The sequence below is a fragment of the Erinaceus europaeus genome, chromosome 16 (genome assembly GCF_950295315.1).
Source record: "Erinaceus europaeus chromosome 16, mEriEur2.1, whole genome shotgun sequence".
NCBI lineage: Eukaryota > Metazoa > Chordata > Mammalia > Eulipotyphla > Erinaceidae > Erinaceus > Erinaceus europaeus.
Window position 1 is genome coordinate 76,697,059 of NC_080177.1, and position 14,230 is coordinate 76,711,288.

At 43.9% G+C, this 14,230-nt stretch overlaps 1 protein-coding gene and 1 non-coding gene across 6 annotated transcripts in view; both read left to right on the top strand.

Moving 5' to 3' along the window:
- MIA2 (MIA SH3 domain ER export factor 2) overlaps positions 1-12,950 on the top strand; it is a 100,696-nt gene extending 87,746 nt beyond the window's left edge. For all 5 annotated transcript variants that reach the window (XM_060175460.1, XM_060175459.1, XM_060175462.1 and 2 more), the window contains 4 exons: positions 1,808-1,930; positions 10,168-10,226; positions 11,885-12,110; positions 12,626-12,950. In XM_060175460.1, the coding sequence (XP_060031443.1) occupies positions 1,808-1,930; positions 10,168-10,226; positions 11,885-12,110; positions 12,626-12,792 (575 nt within the window). In that variant the 3' untranslated portion in view covers positions 12,793-12,950. The remainder of the gene's footprint in view (positions 1-1,807; positions 1,931-10,167; positions 10,227-11,884; positions 12,111-12,625) is intronic.
- On the top strand, positions 5,730-5,865 carry LOC132533651 (small Cajal body-specific RNA 3). The gene has a single exon (XR_009545504.1). It is a non-coding gene; the product is annotated as a small Cajal body-specific RNA 3 (non-coding RNA).
- Positions 12,951-14,230: the final 1,280 nt, after the last annotated feature.

Here is a 14,230-nt window from a genome sequence, read left to right on the forward strand (position 1 = left end):
GATTGTTGTCTAATGAATTCTCTTTCTTGGCTCCATCTTGGATGGAGCTTGAAGGAATCATGTTAAGTGAGATTAAGCCAGAAAGAGAAGGATGACTATGGCATGATCTCACTCACAGACAGAAATTGAGAGATAAGAACAAAGCAGAACTTGGACTTGGGTTTGCACCAACATAAAGGAGATTTTCAGGTCCTGGAGCATGATGGTGGAGGAGGATCTAGGTGGGGGGATTAGAATGTCTTGCAGAAAACTGAGAAATCTGGGGGCCAGGCGGTGACGCACCTGGTTGAGCACACATGTTGCAATGTGCAAGGACCCAGGTTCAAGTCCTCATTCCCCACCTACAGGGGGAGAGCTTTGTGAGTGGTGAAGCAGGGCTGCAGGTGTCTTTCTGTCTCTCCCCCTCTCTGTCTCCCCCCCCTTCCCTCTTGATTTCTGGCTGTCTCTATCCAGTAAACAAATAAAGATAATAAAAACAATTTAAAAAAGATAACTGAGAAATCTTAAACACGTACCAACAACTGTATTTACTGTTGACTGTAAGCCATTATTTACCCCAATATGTATTTTTTAAATGTCCAATGTGTTAAATGTAAGTAATTAAAACATTTGTACTAATGAGGATATTTTTATTTTATTAATGTTATTTTGAATTTATTTATGGGAAGGTAGGGAGAGAGAGAGAGATGCAGCATTGCTTCACTGCTTTTGAATCTTTTCCCCTTCAGGTAGGGACTGGGGACTTGAACCCAGCTCCTTTCCTTGCACATAGTAACATGTGCACTCAATCAGGTACACCACTGCCCAGGGAACTAAAGATCTTTTTAAAATTTTATTTATTCCCTCTTGTTGCCCTTGTTTTATTGTTGTAGTTATTATTGTTGTCGGCGTTGTTGGATAGGACAGAGAGAAATGGAGAGGGGCAGGGAAGACAGAGAGGGGGAGAGAAAGACAGACACCTGCAGACCTGCTTCACCGCCTGTGAAGCGACTCCCCTGCAGGTGGGGAGCCGGGGGCTCGAACCGGGATCCTTCCGCTAGTCCTTGCACTTTGCGCCACCTGCACTTAACCCACTGCACTACTGCCCGACTCCCAGAAGATTTTTTTTTTTTAAAGATTTTATTTATTTTATTAATGAGAAAGATAGGAGGATAGAGAGAAAGAGCCAGACATCATTCTGGTACATGTGCTGCTGGAGATTGAACTCAGGACCTCATGCTTGAGAGTCTAGTTCCTTAGCTACTCTGCCACCTCCCAGACCACCAAAAGATATATATATATATATTAAAGACTTTTATAATATATATATATAATATTTATTTATTCCCTTTTGTTGCCCTTGTTTTATTGTTGTAGATATTCTTGTCGTCCTTGTTGGATAGGACAGAGAGAAATGGAGAGAGGAGGGGAAGACAGAGAGGGGGGAGAGAAAGACAGACACCTGCAGACCTGCTTCACCGCCTGTGAAGCGACTCCCCTGCAGGTGGGGAGCCGGGGGCTCGAACCTGGATCCTTAAACTGGTGCGTGCGCTTTGTGCCACGTGCGCTTAACCCACTGTGCTATCACCTGACTTCTGTATTTATTTATTTATTTAAGAAGATATTTTTAAAACTTATTTTCTGCAACGTGGAGGTGGCACAGTGGGTACAGTGTTGGGTTCAAGTGGGATTCGAAGTTTGATCCCTGGTTTCGTGTTCACCAGAGTGCTGTTCTGACTCTCTCTTATAAACTAATAATAAAATAAATCTTACAAAAAAAAACACACACACACACACACACACACACAAACCCCAAACTATTTTCTAGGCCAACCATATCCTGAGGCTGTGCTTCCTCACCAAAGGCAGGACAGATTTTATCCTAGTTCTGGTAGACTGTCTGGACCAGCAGAACTCAGAGGTTTTAATATGCCACCTTTGGATAAATCAGGTAAGGAACATTTTGTATACATGTCTTGTTTTTATTTTTTAAATCATGATAAGATAGTAAATGAAAACCTAAAAGCCAAAGAAAGGTACACCATGATTTCCATCTCTGGTGGCTTTGAAGGCCAAAAATGTCTCCTGAAAATCATGTTCACAACTGCGGCTTGTAACAGCCACGTGTTGGGGGTCGACTCAGGTTTCCTGGATGAAGTCAGGATGGCAAATGTCACTCTGTCCCTCGATGAATTTTCTCATTCTTCCAGTTTACTCACACATTTCCTGGTGAGTGACCAGAGAAATCAAGCTACTGTGGCTAGGCGTGTGGAGGTCTCTCAGGAAAGTGACTGAAAGTGTGTGTTGTTGACGGTTTGATCAGTCATTTTGTTTAAGCATTTCATACTTGGATTGTATTAACTGACCTACTGTTTGTCAGTTAACCCACTGAACCTGGGGAATACACGTGTCCATTGTATCAATTGGTAGTTTATAACATTAAGAAAATAAAGAGGTTAAAATAATTAGAAAGTTAAAATTAATTTATTGGTACAAGCTTTCTCCAGGAAGGAATATATTTTCAACTGGAGGTATTACCCAGTTGAAATAGGTATTATTCTAAAAAAAAAAAAAAATCAATCTTTTCTTTTTTAAAGACTTATTAATTACCTATGAGCTTTTTGTTTTTACCAGAGCACTGCTCAACTCTGAGTCATGGTGGTGTGGGGGACTGAACCTGGGACTTCAGAGCCTGTCTTTTGCATAATCATCATGCTATCTCCCCTGCCCAGAAAAGTCAATCTTTTAAGAAAAAAAAATTTGGGTGAAGTTGGGAGGTAGCGCAGCGGGATAAGCTCAGGTGGCGCAAAGCACAAGGACCAGCATAAGGATCCCGGCTCGAACCCCGGCTCCCCACCTGCAGGGGAGTCGCTTCACAGGCGGTGAAGCAGGTCTGCAGGTGTCTGTCTTTCTCTCCCCCTCCTCTTTCCATTTCTCTCTGTCCTATCCAGCAATGACGACATCAAACTACTACAACAATAAAACAAGGGCAACAAAAGGGAATAAATATTAAAAGAAAAAAAATTTTTTTAGGTGGCTGTGCGGTAGCACACCGGGGTAAGGGCACATAGTACTAATCGCAAGAACCTGCGGAAGGATCTCGGTTCGAACCTCTGGTTCCCCACCTGCAGGGGGGTCATTTCACAGGCAGTGAAGCAGGTCTGCAGGTGTCTCTGTCTTCCCCATCTCTCTCCATTTCTCTGTCCTATCCAGAAAATCGACAAATGGACACAGGAGCAGTGGATTCATAGTGCAGGCACTGAGACCCAGCAATAACCCTGGAGGCAAAAAAAAAAAGATTTATTATTATTTAATTTTTTTAATGGGAGATTGACTTAGAGAAACAGAGAGATCAGAAAGCCTGGCTCTACCACCCATGGGTGGTGGATTCATATCGTCTTGGTTTCTCTCATGTGATGTCAGAACTGGAAGTCACTGTCTCTCACTTGCAAGGCCTGTGCTCTACTGCTGAACTACTTCCTCAGCTCAGAGGTTCATGTTTATTGAGAAAAGAAGACAGACCAAAGTAGGCAGACCCGTCGTCTTGGTCTGACTGTCGGTTACCAGTTGTGATTAATTCTACCTGATGGTCCTTTGAAATTATATTTCCCTTAAGTTTAGTGAAAGGAAATAATTTGTGTGATTGGGCATTTCTAAGCTATGAAATCATCTATATTTAACTTCAGGCGCTAATTTGCTAGTTGGCCTTATTTCTCTGGTCCTTTTGTACCATGCTTTAAAAATCCTTTAATATATTATTGGATAGAGACAGAGAGAAATTAAGAGGGGGGAGGGAGAGAGGCAGAGAGACACCTGTAGCACACTGCTTCATCACTTTCGGAGCTTTCTTCCTGCAGGTGCACACCAGGGGCTTGAACCTGTGCCCTGGAGCACTGTGGCGTGTGCCCTTTTTACATGTCCGTATTCCTCCATAACTGAGAGTGTGTAATTTAGCAAATCCTTTTATGCGGTGCTGGTTGGTGCATGTCATGGGTGGGATATGATGGCTAAGTGACTTTGCTGTGCCAGGGATGCACTGAGTATCTGTAGAGTGCTTGCCACGTGACAGGCGAGAGGGTAGCTGTGTGTCTCTGTGTGTAGACCCTGAGCCCTAACTGAGCCTTCGGCCAGCTGTGCCACCTAGTGTCAGAAGTAATGAGTACAAATTGGCGGAGCATGCAGGTGAGTCGTTGGTATTTTGAGTGTGGGCTACTTCCAGTAAATCTCCTTGAAGAAAGTTTTTTTTTCTTTCTTTTTTTAAATTTTTTATTGGGGAATTAATGTTTTACATTCAATAGTAAGTACAATAGTTTGTACATGCATAACATTCTCCAGTTTCCTATATAACAATACAACCCCCACTAGGTACTCTGAATCCTTCCTGGACCTGTATTCTCCCCACCCACCCACCCCAGAGTCTTTTACTTTGGTGCAATACGCCCATTCCATTTCAGGTTCTACTTGTGTTTTCTTTTCTGATCTTGTTTTTCAACTTCTGCCTGAGAGTGAGATCATCCCATATTCATCCTTCCCATATTCATCCTTCTGTTTCTGACTTATTTCACTCAACATGATTTTTTCAAGGTCCATCCAAGATCAGGTGAAAACGCTGAAGTCACCATTTTTTACAGCTGAGTAGTATTCCATTGTGTATATAGACCACAGCTTGCTCAGCCACTCATCTGCTGTTGGACACCTGGGTTGCTTCCAGGTTTTGGCTATTACAAATTGTGCTGCTAAGAACATATGTGTACACAGATCTTTTTGGATGGTTGTGTTGGGTTCCTTAGGATATATCCCCAGGAGAGGAATTGCAGGGTCAGAGGGTAGGTCCATTTCTAGCCTTCTGAGAGTTCTTCAGACTGTTCTCCACAGAGGTTGGACCAATTGACATTCCCACCAGCAGTGCAGGAGGGTTCCTTTGACCCCACACCCTCTCCAGCATTTGCTGCTGTTACCTTTTCTGATGTATGACATTCTCACTGGAGTGAAGTGGTATCTTCTTGTTGTCTTTATTTCCATTTCTCTGACAATCAAGAGACTTGGAGCATTTTTTCATGTGTTTCTCAACCTTTTGGATCTCTTCTGTGGTGAATATTCTGTCCATGTCCTCCCCCCATTTTTGGATGGGGTTATTTGTTGTCTTGTTGTTGAGTTTGGCAAGCTCTTTATATATGTTGGTTATTAAACTCTTGTCTGATGTATGGCATGTAAAGATCTTCTCCCATTCTGTGAGGGGTCTCTTAGTTTGGATAGTGGTTTCTTTTGCTGTGAAGAAGCTTTTTAATTTGATGTAGTCCCATAGGTTTATACTTGCCTTAGTCTTTTTTTGTAATTGGATTCGTTTCATTGAAGATGTCTTTAAAATGTATGCGGAAAAGAGTTCTGCCAATATTTTCCTCTAAGTATCTGATGGTTTCTGGTCTAACATCCAAGTCCTTGATCCACTTGGAATTTCCTTTTGTATTTGGTGAAATACAGTGGTTCAGTTTCATTCTTCTGCATGTTTCAACCTATTGTTTCCAACACCATTTGTTGAAGAGACTCTGGTTTCCCCATTTAATAGTCTGAGCCCCTTTGTCAAAGATTAGGTGTCCATAGGTGTTGGGGGAAGAAAGTTTTGAGTGTAGACTGATCCAGCAAATTTCCTCAAAGTAAGTACCGATCACGCTGAAAGTGAATGGAAAAATTAGCCGGAGTAACACGATGGTATAATGTTCTGGGAGGATCCCTTTAGAGATTCAGGTTTCAGTGGAACCTGTGGGAAGCAAGCATGTGGGCAGAGAGAATGCCCTCTGTCTGCACAGAGCAGTGTTCCTGCAGAAGCATGGCGGTCTCTGTCTGACTTGAGATAGTCACTAAGTCATATCGTCCCCCCCGTACAATCCTGCCACTGCCCCGAGGGTCTGCGTCCTGGCCCTCGTGCTGAGTGAGTTCTGGGGATGGGCAGTGGACATCCATGTGCTGACTGGAGCTGGTTTGAAGTTTACTCGAGCTGAAGTGCACTTTCTCCTGCCGATGTGAGATAATAGAACCTTCCATGGCCTGTCTCTCCTCAAAGTCAACCTGGTTGTCGGATATGTTTAAAGCATTTCTCTTCTCACTTCCTCCCCACCCCCATGACCTTTGGGGCATTGAACGTAACTGCCACCGATGTAACTCTGTGGACTTTGCTGCCTGCTGTTAGTGGTGGTGCAATTCTCTTCATTTTCCTGATAAGGAAGCATTCTTTTGAATCGAAATAAGGAACAGCAACAGCAAAAAAGATTGAGTTAAGTGCATCTAGTAAATTGTGCCTGTAGCACTGAGTGAGGGAAATGTGGAAAGAAATAATGAAGAGGTAAACAGTGCCTTGCAAATCTGCTCAAATTTTATTTTTTAATTTTCTTAGGATAATGGGACTACGTTAAAGGGTATTTTTATGTATTTAATTTGATTAGACAGAAATTGAGAGGGGTAGGGAAGATGAAGAGGAAGAGAGGAAGGGAAGAGAGGGGAAGGGGAAGAGAGAGAGAGAGAGACATCTGCAGTGCTACTTCACTGCTGGTGAAGCTTTGCTGGTGGGGGCCGGGGCCTTGAACCTAGGCCCTTATGCACGGTGATGTGTGCACTCAAGTAGGTGCGCTGTCACCCAGCCTCCGATATTAAAGAGTTTTGGAGAAATAACGGTATCAGGTCTGCATTTCAGAAGAACTTTTCTGGTTGCATTAGCGGTAAACTGGTTGGAGGTGGTGGCCACATGAGAGAAAGTAGCGTTTGAGGAGATAGGAATCGGATGAGTGACTGTGGGCGATTAGTGAAAGGACAGATGGATGTGGAAGTGGGAGGATCCAAGATTGAAGGCACCTGGGCACAGAGGAGAAAAGAAATCTTAGCAGATGCCCCGTTTTCTGGTCATCTGCGCCATCTAGTGTTCTGTCTGGCAAAGAACAAGGAGCAGCAGCAGGCTTGGTGGGGAAGATTACAAATTAACGTTTTGAACTTAACAAATCAGCAGCACCAATGCTCCACCTCCCTGAGTGTTCAAGTGGACAATCCAAGCTTTGGAGTTGCAGGAGAAATGCCTCGAATGGAGCGACACATTAGGAAGGCATTCTTCACAGTGCGCGTCAGATTGAAGCTGTAGGAGTGAGTGGGATTTCTCAGGAGAACAGGGCTGAGGACGGGCTTCTAAAGAGAAAGTGAAAGATGGATGGAGTAGTGGAACCCACCAGAGAGACTGAGGAATTTCAGTTAGAAATAGAAGACTGGGGGGTCAGGTGGTGGTGCACCTGGCTAAGTGCACGTTCCTACTCACAAGGGACCCAAGTTCAAGCCCTTGGTCCCCACCAGCAGGGGAAAAGCTTCACAAGTGGTGAAGCAAGGCTGCAGGTGTCTCTCTGTCTCTCGCCCTGTCTATGTCCTTCTCTCTCAATTTCTCTCTGTCCTATAAAATAAAAGAATAGGGGGTCGGGCGGTGGCGCAGCGGGTTAAGCGCACGTGGCGCAAAGCGCAGGGACCAGCGTAAGCATCCTGGTTCGAGCCCCCGGCTCCCCACCTGCAGGGGAGTCGCTTCACAGGCAGTGAATCAGGTCTGCAGGTGTCTGTCTTTCTCTCCCCCCGTCTTCCCCTCCTCTCTCCATTTCTCTCTGTCCTATCCAACAACGACGACATCAAGAACAACAGTAATAACTACAACAATAAAACAACAAGGGCAACAAAAGGGAAAATAAATATTTTAAAAAATTTAAGTAAAAGAATAATAAAATAAAGAAATTGGAGGTCAGGGGAGATAGCAGAATGGATATGCTAAAAAGACTGTCCTGCCCAAGTCTCTGAGGTTTGAGTTCAACTCCCCTTACCAACACTAGCCAGAGCTGAGCAGTGCTCTGGGAAAAAAAAAAGAGAAATAAGGAAATGGAGAAACTGAAGACTGGGAGGACTCTTCAAGAGGAAAGGAATACTGGAATAATCAATAATCGTGAGAAACAGTACAAAATAAGAACTAGAAGTGTCCCCCCTAAAACAAGCGGGGAAGAGAAGAGACTACTTTTGCCCTTGAGAAGAATCTCTGGAGGAGAGATGTCACAAACAGATCGCAGCGCAATGAGGACACTCTAAGAGGAAATCCAGATAATTCCTATTAGTTCTTGATTGCGGAGGAGAAAGTCGGCGGAGACCCTCTTTCTTGTCTTATTCTGACATAGTTTGGGGAGACTTGCTGATAGGTTGCATCCAGCAGAAGGGAAGGGAGGAAACACCAGACGACTGCTGAGGGAGCCGGGTGGGGAGGTCTCTGCTTGCGAGCTCAGTATGTGGGTCACAGTTCCTCCCCTGATAACAGGCAGGAAGACCGTAGGAATGTAGTTGCTGAGACAATTCTATGCTTGCTTACAAAAAAAAAAAACTAAGGAAGCCTCTAAATTGCTGGTATAATATTTTGAAATGAATTGAAATATTGAATAAAGAAACAAGGAGTTGGCTTAGAAAAATGAGGAAGACCAGGCTCAGGCATTGTGCAGATGGAAGTATGGCGAGATCCGCCACCATACATGAGTCTGCGGGTTCTGACCCTCCCCGCGCATCTACCTGACTCAAGTGTGAACACGGTGGGAGCAGAGGGCCGGGTTTGGCAGCGCTGTAGTTTTGTCAGACACATGTAACAAAAAAAAAATGACCAGTAGGGAAAAGACATGGGTGACTGGCTGAAGTAATGGACTTTGAAGTTCACATAATTAGGGAAGAAAATGAAAAAACTAGAGTTAGATCAGAAACCTGGTGTCGTCACTTCTCCTTCTTCTAGCGTTTGCCCTCCTTCCGCAGCCAGTCAGCAGCGTCAGGTTGAGCCTGATGTCAAGTTTCGAGACCTCCTTTGAATCTGGAGAGGTGGCAGTCGTTGACTATGTGGGTCATAGTCTGTCTGGAGCCGCAGGGGCAGTTCGGGTCATCTCTGGCTCCCCAGCGATGGAACATAGCGGCGCACCGGCCATGGCCTGTTCGATAGCGATTGAGGAGGGCCCGATCATCACGTGCTAGGTCAAAGCCGGGTTGATGCTCGCAGGGGTCTGTGATGAGGGGTTTGTTCTTGACCTCAGCTGACTGCCAGCTCTGTTTCCAAGAGTCTGGAACAGAGAAGTTCAGTGTAGGCGTAGGGGACCAGATTGGGTGACGAGACGTCAAGCGTTGGACAGGGTGGGCGAAGATATCCGCGTATATTGGCAGGTCCAGTCGAGCGTAGACGTGGGAAATGAACTTAGATGATGCCGCATCCCGACTAATATCTGGCGGGGCGATGTTGCTAAGAACTGGCAGCCATGGAACCGGGGTGGAACGGATGGTTCCAGAAATGATCCTCATGGAGGAATATAATTTGGAATCGACCAAGTGGACATGGGGGCTACGGAACCATCCTGGGGCACAGTATTCTGCAGTGGAATAGCAGAATGCCAGAGAGGATGATCGTAGTGTGGAAGCGCTCGCGCCCCATGAGGAGCTGGCCAGTCTTGCAATGATGTGATTCCTCGCGCCCACCTTTGCTGCAGTTTTTATGAGATGTTCGTGAAATGACAGGGTGCGATCGAGAGTAACGCCAGGATAGACTGGCTGGGCTTCATGCCGGATTCTCGTATCGCCAAGCTGTGTCGTCAGTGACATGAAAGGACAGGTGTAATAAGACAACTACTGAGAGGAGAAGAAGGAAGTTACGGTCAGAGAGAACTGATGCTGAGTAGTTCTTGGTAATCGTCTAAGGAGCAGTGGGTACTATGCACAGTTGCTAGGTTCTGTTACCCAGGATGAGAGGAAGGAAATGGGAATGCTACCTCATAGAAGTCTTTTTTTTTTTTTTTTTTTACTTCTCTTTTTTTCCAAAGCATTACTTAACAACTTTGGTTTATGGTGGTGCTGGGGATTGAACCTGGGACTTGGAGTATCAGACAGCCTCTTTGCATAATCATCATGCTATGTCTCCCACCTCTTTGAGACAGCTTGCAGCAAAGTTGTCTAGAAACAAGCTGGAAAAGTCACTGTCCCAGGCCCTTGTGGAGACTGGACTCAGCTAGAATTTCCAGAATTGCCTCAGTCTGTCTTGGGGTCTTACTGCAGAATGCAGATGTCAGGCCAGCTCATGAACTGGCAGGGAAAGTGGGGGAATAAAGAAATATATCATGTGTATAGAAATATATTTTTATATTTTAACCTTGCGTCTAGATGGGCCAATGTCTTTGGAACTGGAACCCAGTGGGAATGACAGCAGAGATGATCATGGTGTAAGTATTGAAAGTGGAATTAAAAAAAAAATATTTATTTTATTTACTTATTTATTCCCTTTCATTGCCCTTGTTGTTTTATTGTTGTAGTTATTATTGTTGTCATCATTGTTGGATAGGACAGAGAGAAATGGAGAGAGGAGGGGAAGACAGAGAGAAAGACAGACACCTGCAGACCTGCTTCACCGCCTGTGAAGCGACTCCCCTGCAGGTGGGGAACCAGGGCTCGAACCGGGATCCATATGCCGGTCCTTCTGCTTTGCACCACTTGTGCTTAACCCGCTGCACTACAGCCCGACTCCCTGTAAGTGGGATTTTATACATATCTCTTGCTTTAGTAGAAATTTAGGGGCCTGGGTGGAGACACACCTGGCTGAGCACATCTGCTTCCATGCAGAAGGACCCAGGTTCAAGCCCCCAGGCCCCACCTATAGGGGGAAGCTTCATGAGAGGTGAAGCAGGGCTGCAGGTGTCTTGTCTTTCTCTCTCCCTCTCAATTTTGCTGTCTTGATCTAAAATAAATTAAATATTAAAAAAAAAAACAGCCGGGAGTCGGGCTGTAGCTCAGCAGGTTAAACGCACGTGGCACAAAGCACAAGGACCGGCATAAGGATCCCAGTTCGAGCCCCTGGCTCCCCACCTAGAGGGGAGTCACTTCACATGCAGTGAAGCAGGTCTCCAGGTGTCTGTCTTTCTCTCTCCCCCTCTGTCTTCCCCTCCTCTCTCCATTTCTCTCTGTCCTATCCAACAGTGATGACATCAATAATAACTACAACAATAAAACAAGGACAACAAAAGGGAATAAATATAATATTTTTAAAAATAGTGATGCCCTCACTCAAAAATAAACTTAAAAAAAAACAGCCATACAATAACTAAAAATAATTTAGATAACCATCTAATGTTTTCATATAAAACTGCTTCTCTCATTTTAACAAATACTTCCTGTTTTTTTTTTCTTTTTTGTCATATCTTGAGCTTCACCACTCCAGACTGACTTTTCTCGGGGGGGGGGGGGGGGGTGGCACACTAAAGTACTGAAGCTTCCTTTACTGTGTTGGGGCCCCATCCTGGGTGACACACATGGCAAAAGCAGCATTATCCAAGTGAGCCAGAAGGCACTTCCTGTTACTGCTGTTACATTATAGCTGCTCTCTGCTGATGCGTCTAATGGTGATTTACAGACTAGCGGCTCTAGTTTACTATGTAGATAATATGCGGTTAGCTTACTATAGTTACATAAAAATTTGGATTTTGGGGCCTGGGCTGTAGCGTAGTGGGTTAAGTACACATGACACAAAGCACAAGGACTGGCCTAAGGATCCCGGTTCGAGCCCGGGACCTCCACCTGCAGGGGAGTCGCTTCACAAGCGGTGAAGCAGGTCTGCAGGTGTCTGTCTCCCTTTCCCCCACTCCTCTCTCGACCCTATCTAACGATGACGACATTAATAACTACAACAACAATAAAAAACAAGGGTAGCAAAAAATAAATAAATATGGAAAAAAAATAATAAAAACAACAAGGGCAACAAAAATGGGGAAAAACGGCCTCTAGGAGCAGTGGATTCATAATGTAGGCACCGAGCCCCAGCAATAACTCTAGAGGCAAATAAATAAATAAATTAATTAATTAACTGCTTAGTGTCAATTTCTTGTAGAATTCAGCTGTGCCTGATTCGTCTCCCCCCGTGGAAAGTGAAGTAGCTGGCCCTGGCTTTGTGCCCCCGTCTCTTCCTCCCATCAGAGGTCCAGTGGATATACGGGGCCCATCTCTAAGAAGGAGGTCTCCTTACCCTCCTCCTCCAGGAACGATGTTTGGAGACACCCGAGGTTATTTTCCACCAAGGGATTTTGCTGGAGGTCCACCACCTCCTCCATTTGCAAGTATGTTATTTTTGTTTGTTTTTCTACACTATGATTTGTAGAATAAATCGGATATTAATTTTACTTTGCGTACTCACATGGTAACACTGTGGAGGAGCATTTTTGGTCATGTTATATGAAAGCACAGTTGCTTTTCTAAATTGCAAAGGCAGTTAGCTCTAGATTGTAATAGGTGTACTGCAGCTTGATTCATTAAAGAGTTTGGGCTATTTCTCTCTTCCAGTAGGGATGGATATCATTGGCTTTTTGTAGCAGGCTTCTATTGACTAAAATCACTTCTGTTTATTTGATAGAAACTGGCAATTAGCACTCATTAATAAAAAATAAATAAAGTTACTGGCCAAAGTACTAGACAATATTTTCTCAATGTTACCAAAATTCATTTACTAAACCGAATAATAATGGAGGATTCGGTTTTTGATTATAAAGATAGGTACTGGACATCAAAAGCTAATGATCTGTTAGGACTACGGCACTGGCGCTTAAAGATGTTTTTTACCAATCTCTTTGAACAGTGAGAACTGTCTATCCACTGAGAGGGGTTCCTCTTTACCTCCCCGCAAGAGCTGGAACTTACCCCCCACCCCCACATCCTGAAAGAAGGGAGTTACCACCAGGTGCGATGCCGCCTTCAAACGAGCCCCCTGCTACTGAACACCCGGAACCACAGCAAGAACCTTGACAATGTTTTTGTTTTCTCTTCAAAATAATCTTGACTTCTCTCTCTCAGTTTAAGTAACTGCTGTTACTTAAGTGATTCTACTTTTGCTCAAATTGAAGCTTAATGCAATTATAATTCTCAGGATAGTCTTTTGTAAATAAAGATGATTTAAATATGAATCTTACTGAGTAAAATATTTTTGTTTTATTCTAGATAGTAGTTAATTTGATTAATGAATCCACAGTCATATGGAGAATAATGGGAAGTTCAACACATGTAATCTTGAGAAGATATTTTAAATTCCAAAGACTGTCTTATGCCAAGAACTGTATTTACTACTACGGTTGTAGATAAATGTGAAAGTAACTTTATGCTTAAATAAATTTTAATTCATTAAAATATGCTTGGCATTATTAATAATAAAAGCTGGGGAGTCGGGCGGTGGCGCAGCGGGTTAATTGCAGGTGGCGCAAAGCGCAAGGACCAGCATAAGGATTCCGGTTCGAGCCCCTGGCTCCCCACCTGCAGGGGAGTCACTTCACAGGCGGTGAAGCAGGTCTGCAGGTGTCTATCTTTCTCTCCTCCTCTCTGTCTTCCTCTCCTCTCTCCATTTCTCTCTGTCCTATCCAACGATGACGACATCAACAACAATAAAAACTACAAGGGCAATAAAAAGGAAATAAATAAATGTAAAAAATTAAAAATAATAATAATAAAGCCAGTTTTTCCATAAATACAACTCTAATTAGCAGCTTTTCCTTTTCCCAATAGCTTTGTGACACTGAATTAATCCTCTATGTAGGTCTTTTTCATTCAGTGATCTTATGAAAATGTGCCTTTTCTTGCGGATAGGCATGAATGACTCCAGAGAATAGATGAATAAATTTTTAAAAGTTAAAATTGGGGGGCCTGGCAGTAGTGCAGCAGGTTAAGCACACGTGGCACAAAGCGCAAGGACCGGCGTAAGGATCCTGTTTGAGTTCCCGACTCCCTTCCTGCAGGGGAGTTATTTCACAGGCGGTGAAGCAGGTTTGCAGGTGTCTGTCTTTCTCTCCGTCTCCCCTCCTCTGTCAGTTTCTCTCTGTCCTATCCAACAACGACAATAAATAACAAGGGCAACAAATGAGGAAACAATAGCCTCCAGCAGTGGATTCATAGTTCAGGCACTGAGCCCCAGCAATAACCCTGGAGGCATAAAGCCCAAATTGGAGGCCAGGAAGATAGTATAGCAGTTGCATGGAGGACTTGCATCAAGAGGCCCCTGAAACATCAAAAGCCAAAGCAAAAAAAAAAAAAAAAAGTATTTTAAAGAAAACCAGGCTATTGTCTAATAGTAAATTTCAGAATATGAATTTTTTTGGCTCATTTATTGGCTTTCTTTATAATTTTCTGTCTTTACTGTGAAACATCAGTATTAACAAAAGGTTACCTTCTGCACCCAAAAAGAATTTTTGTTTCC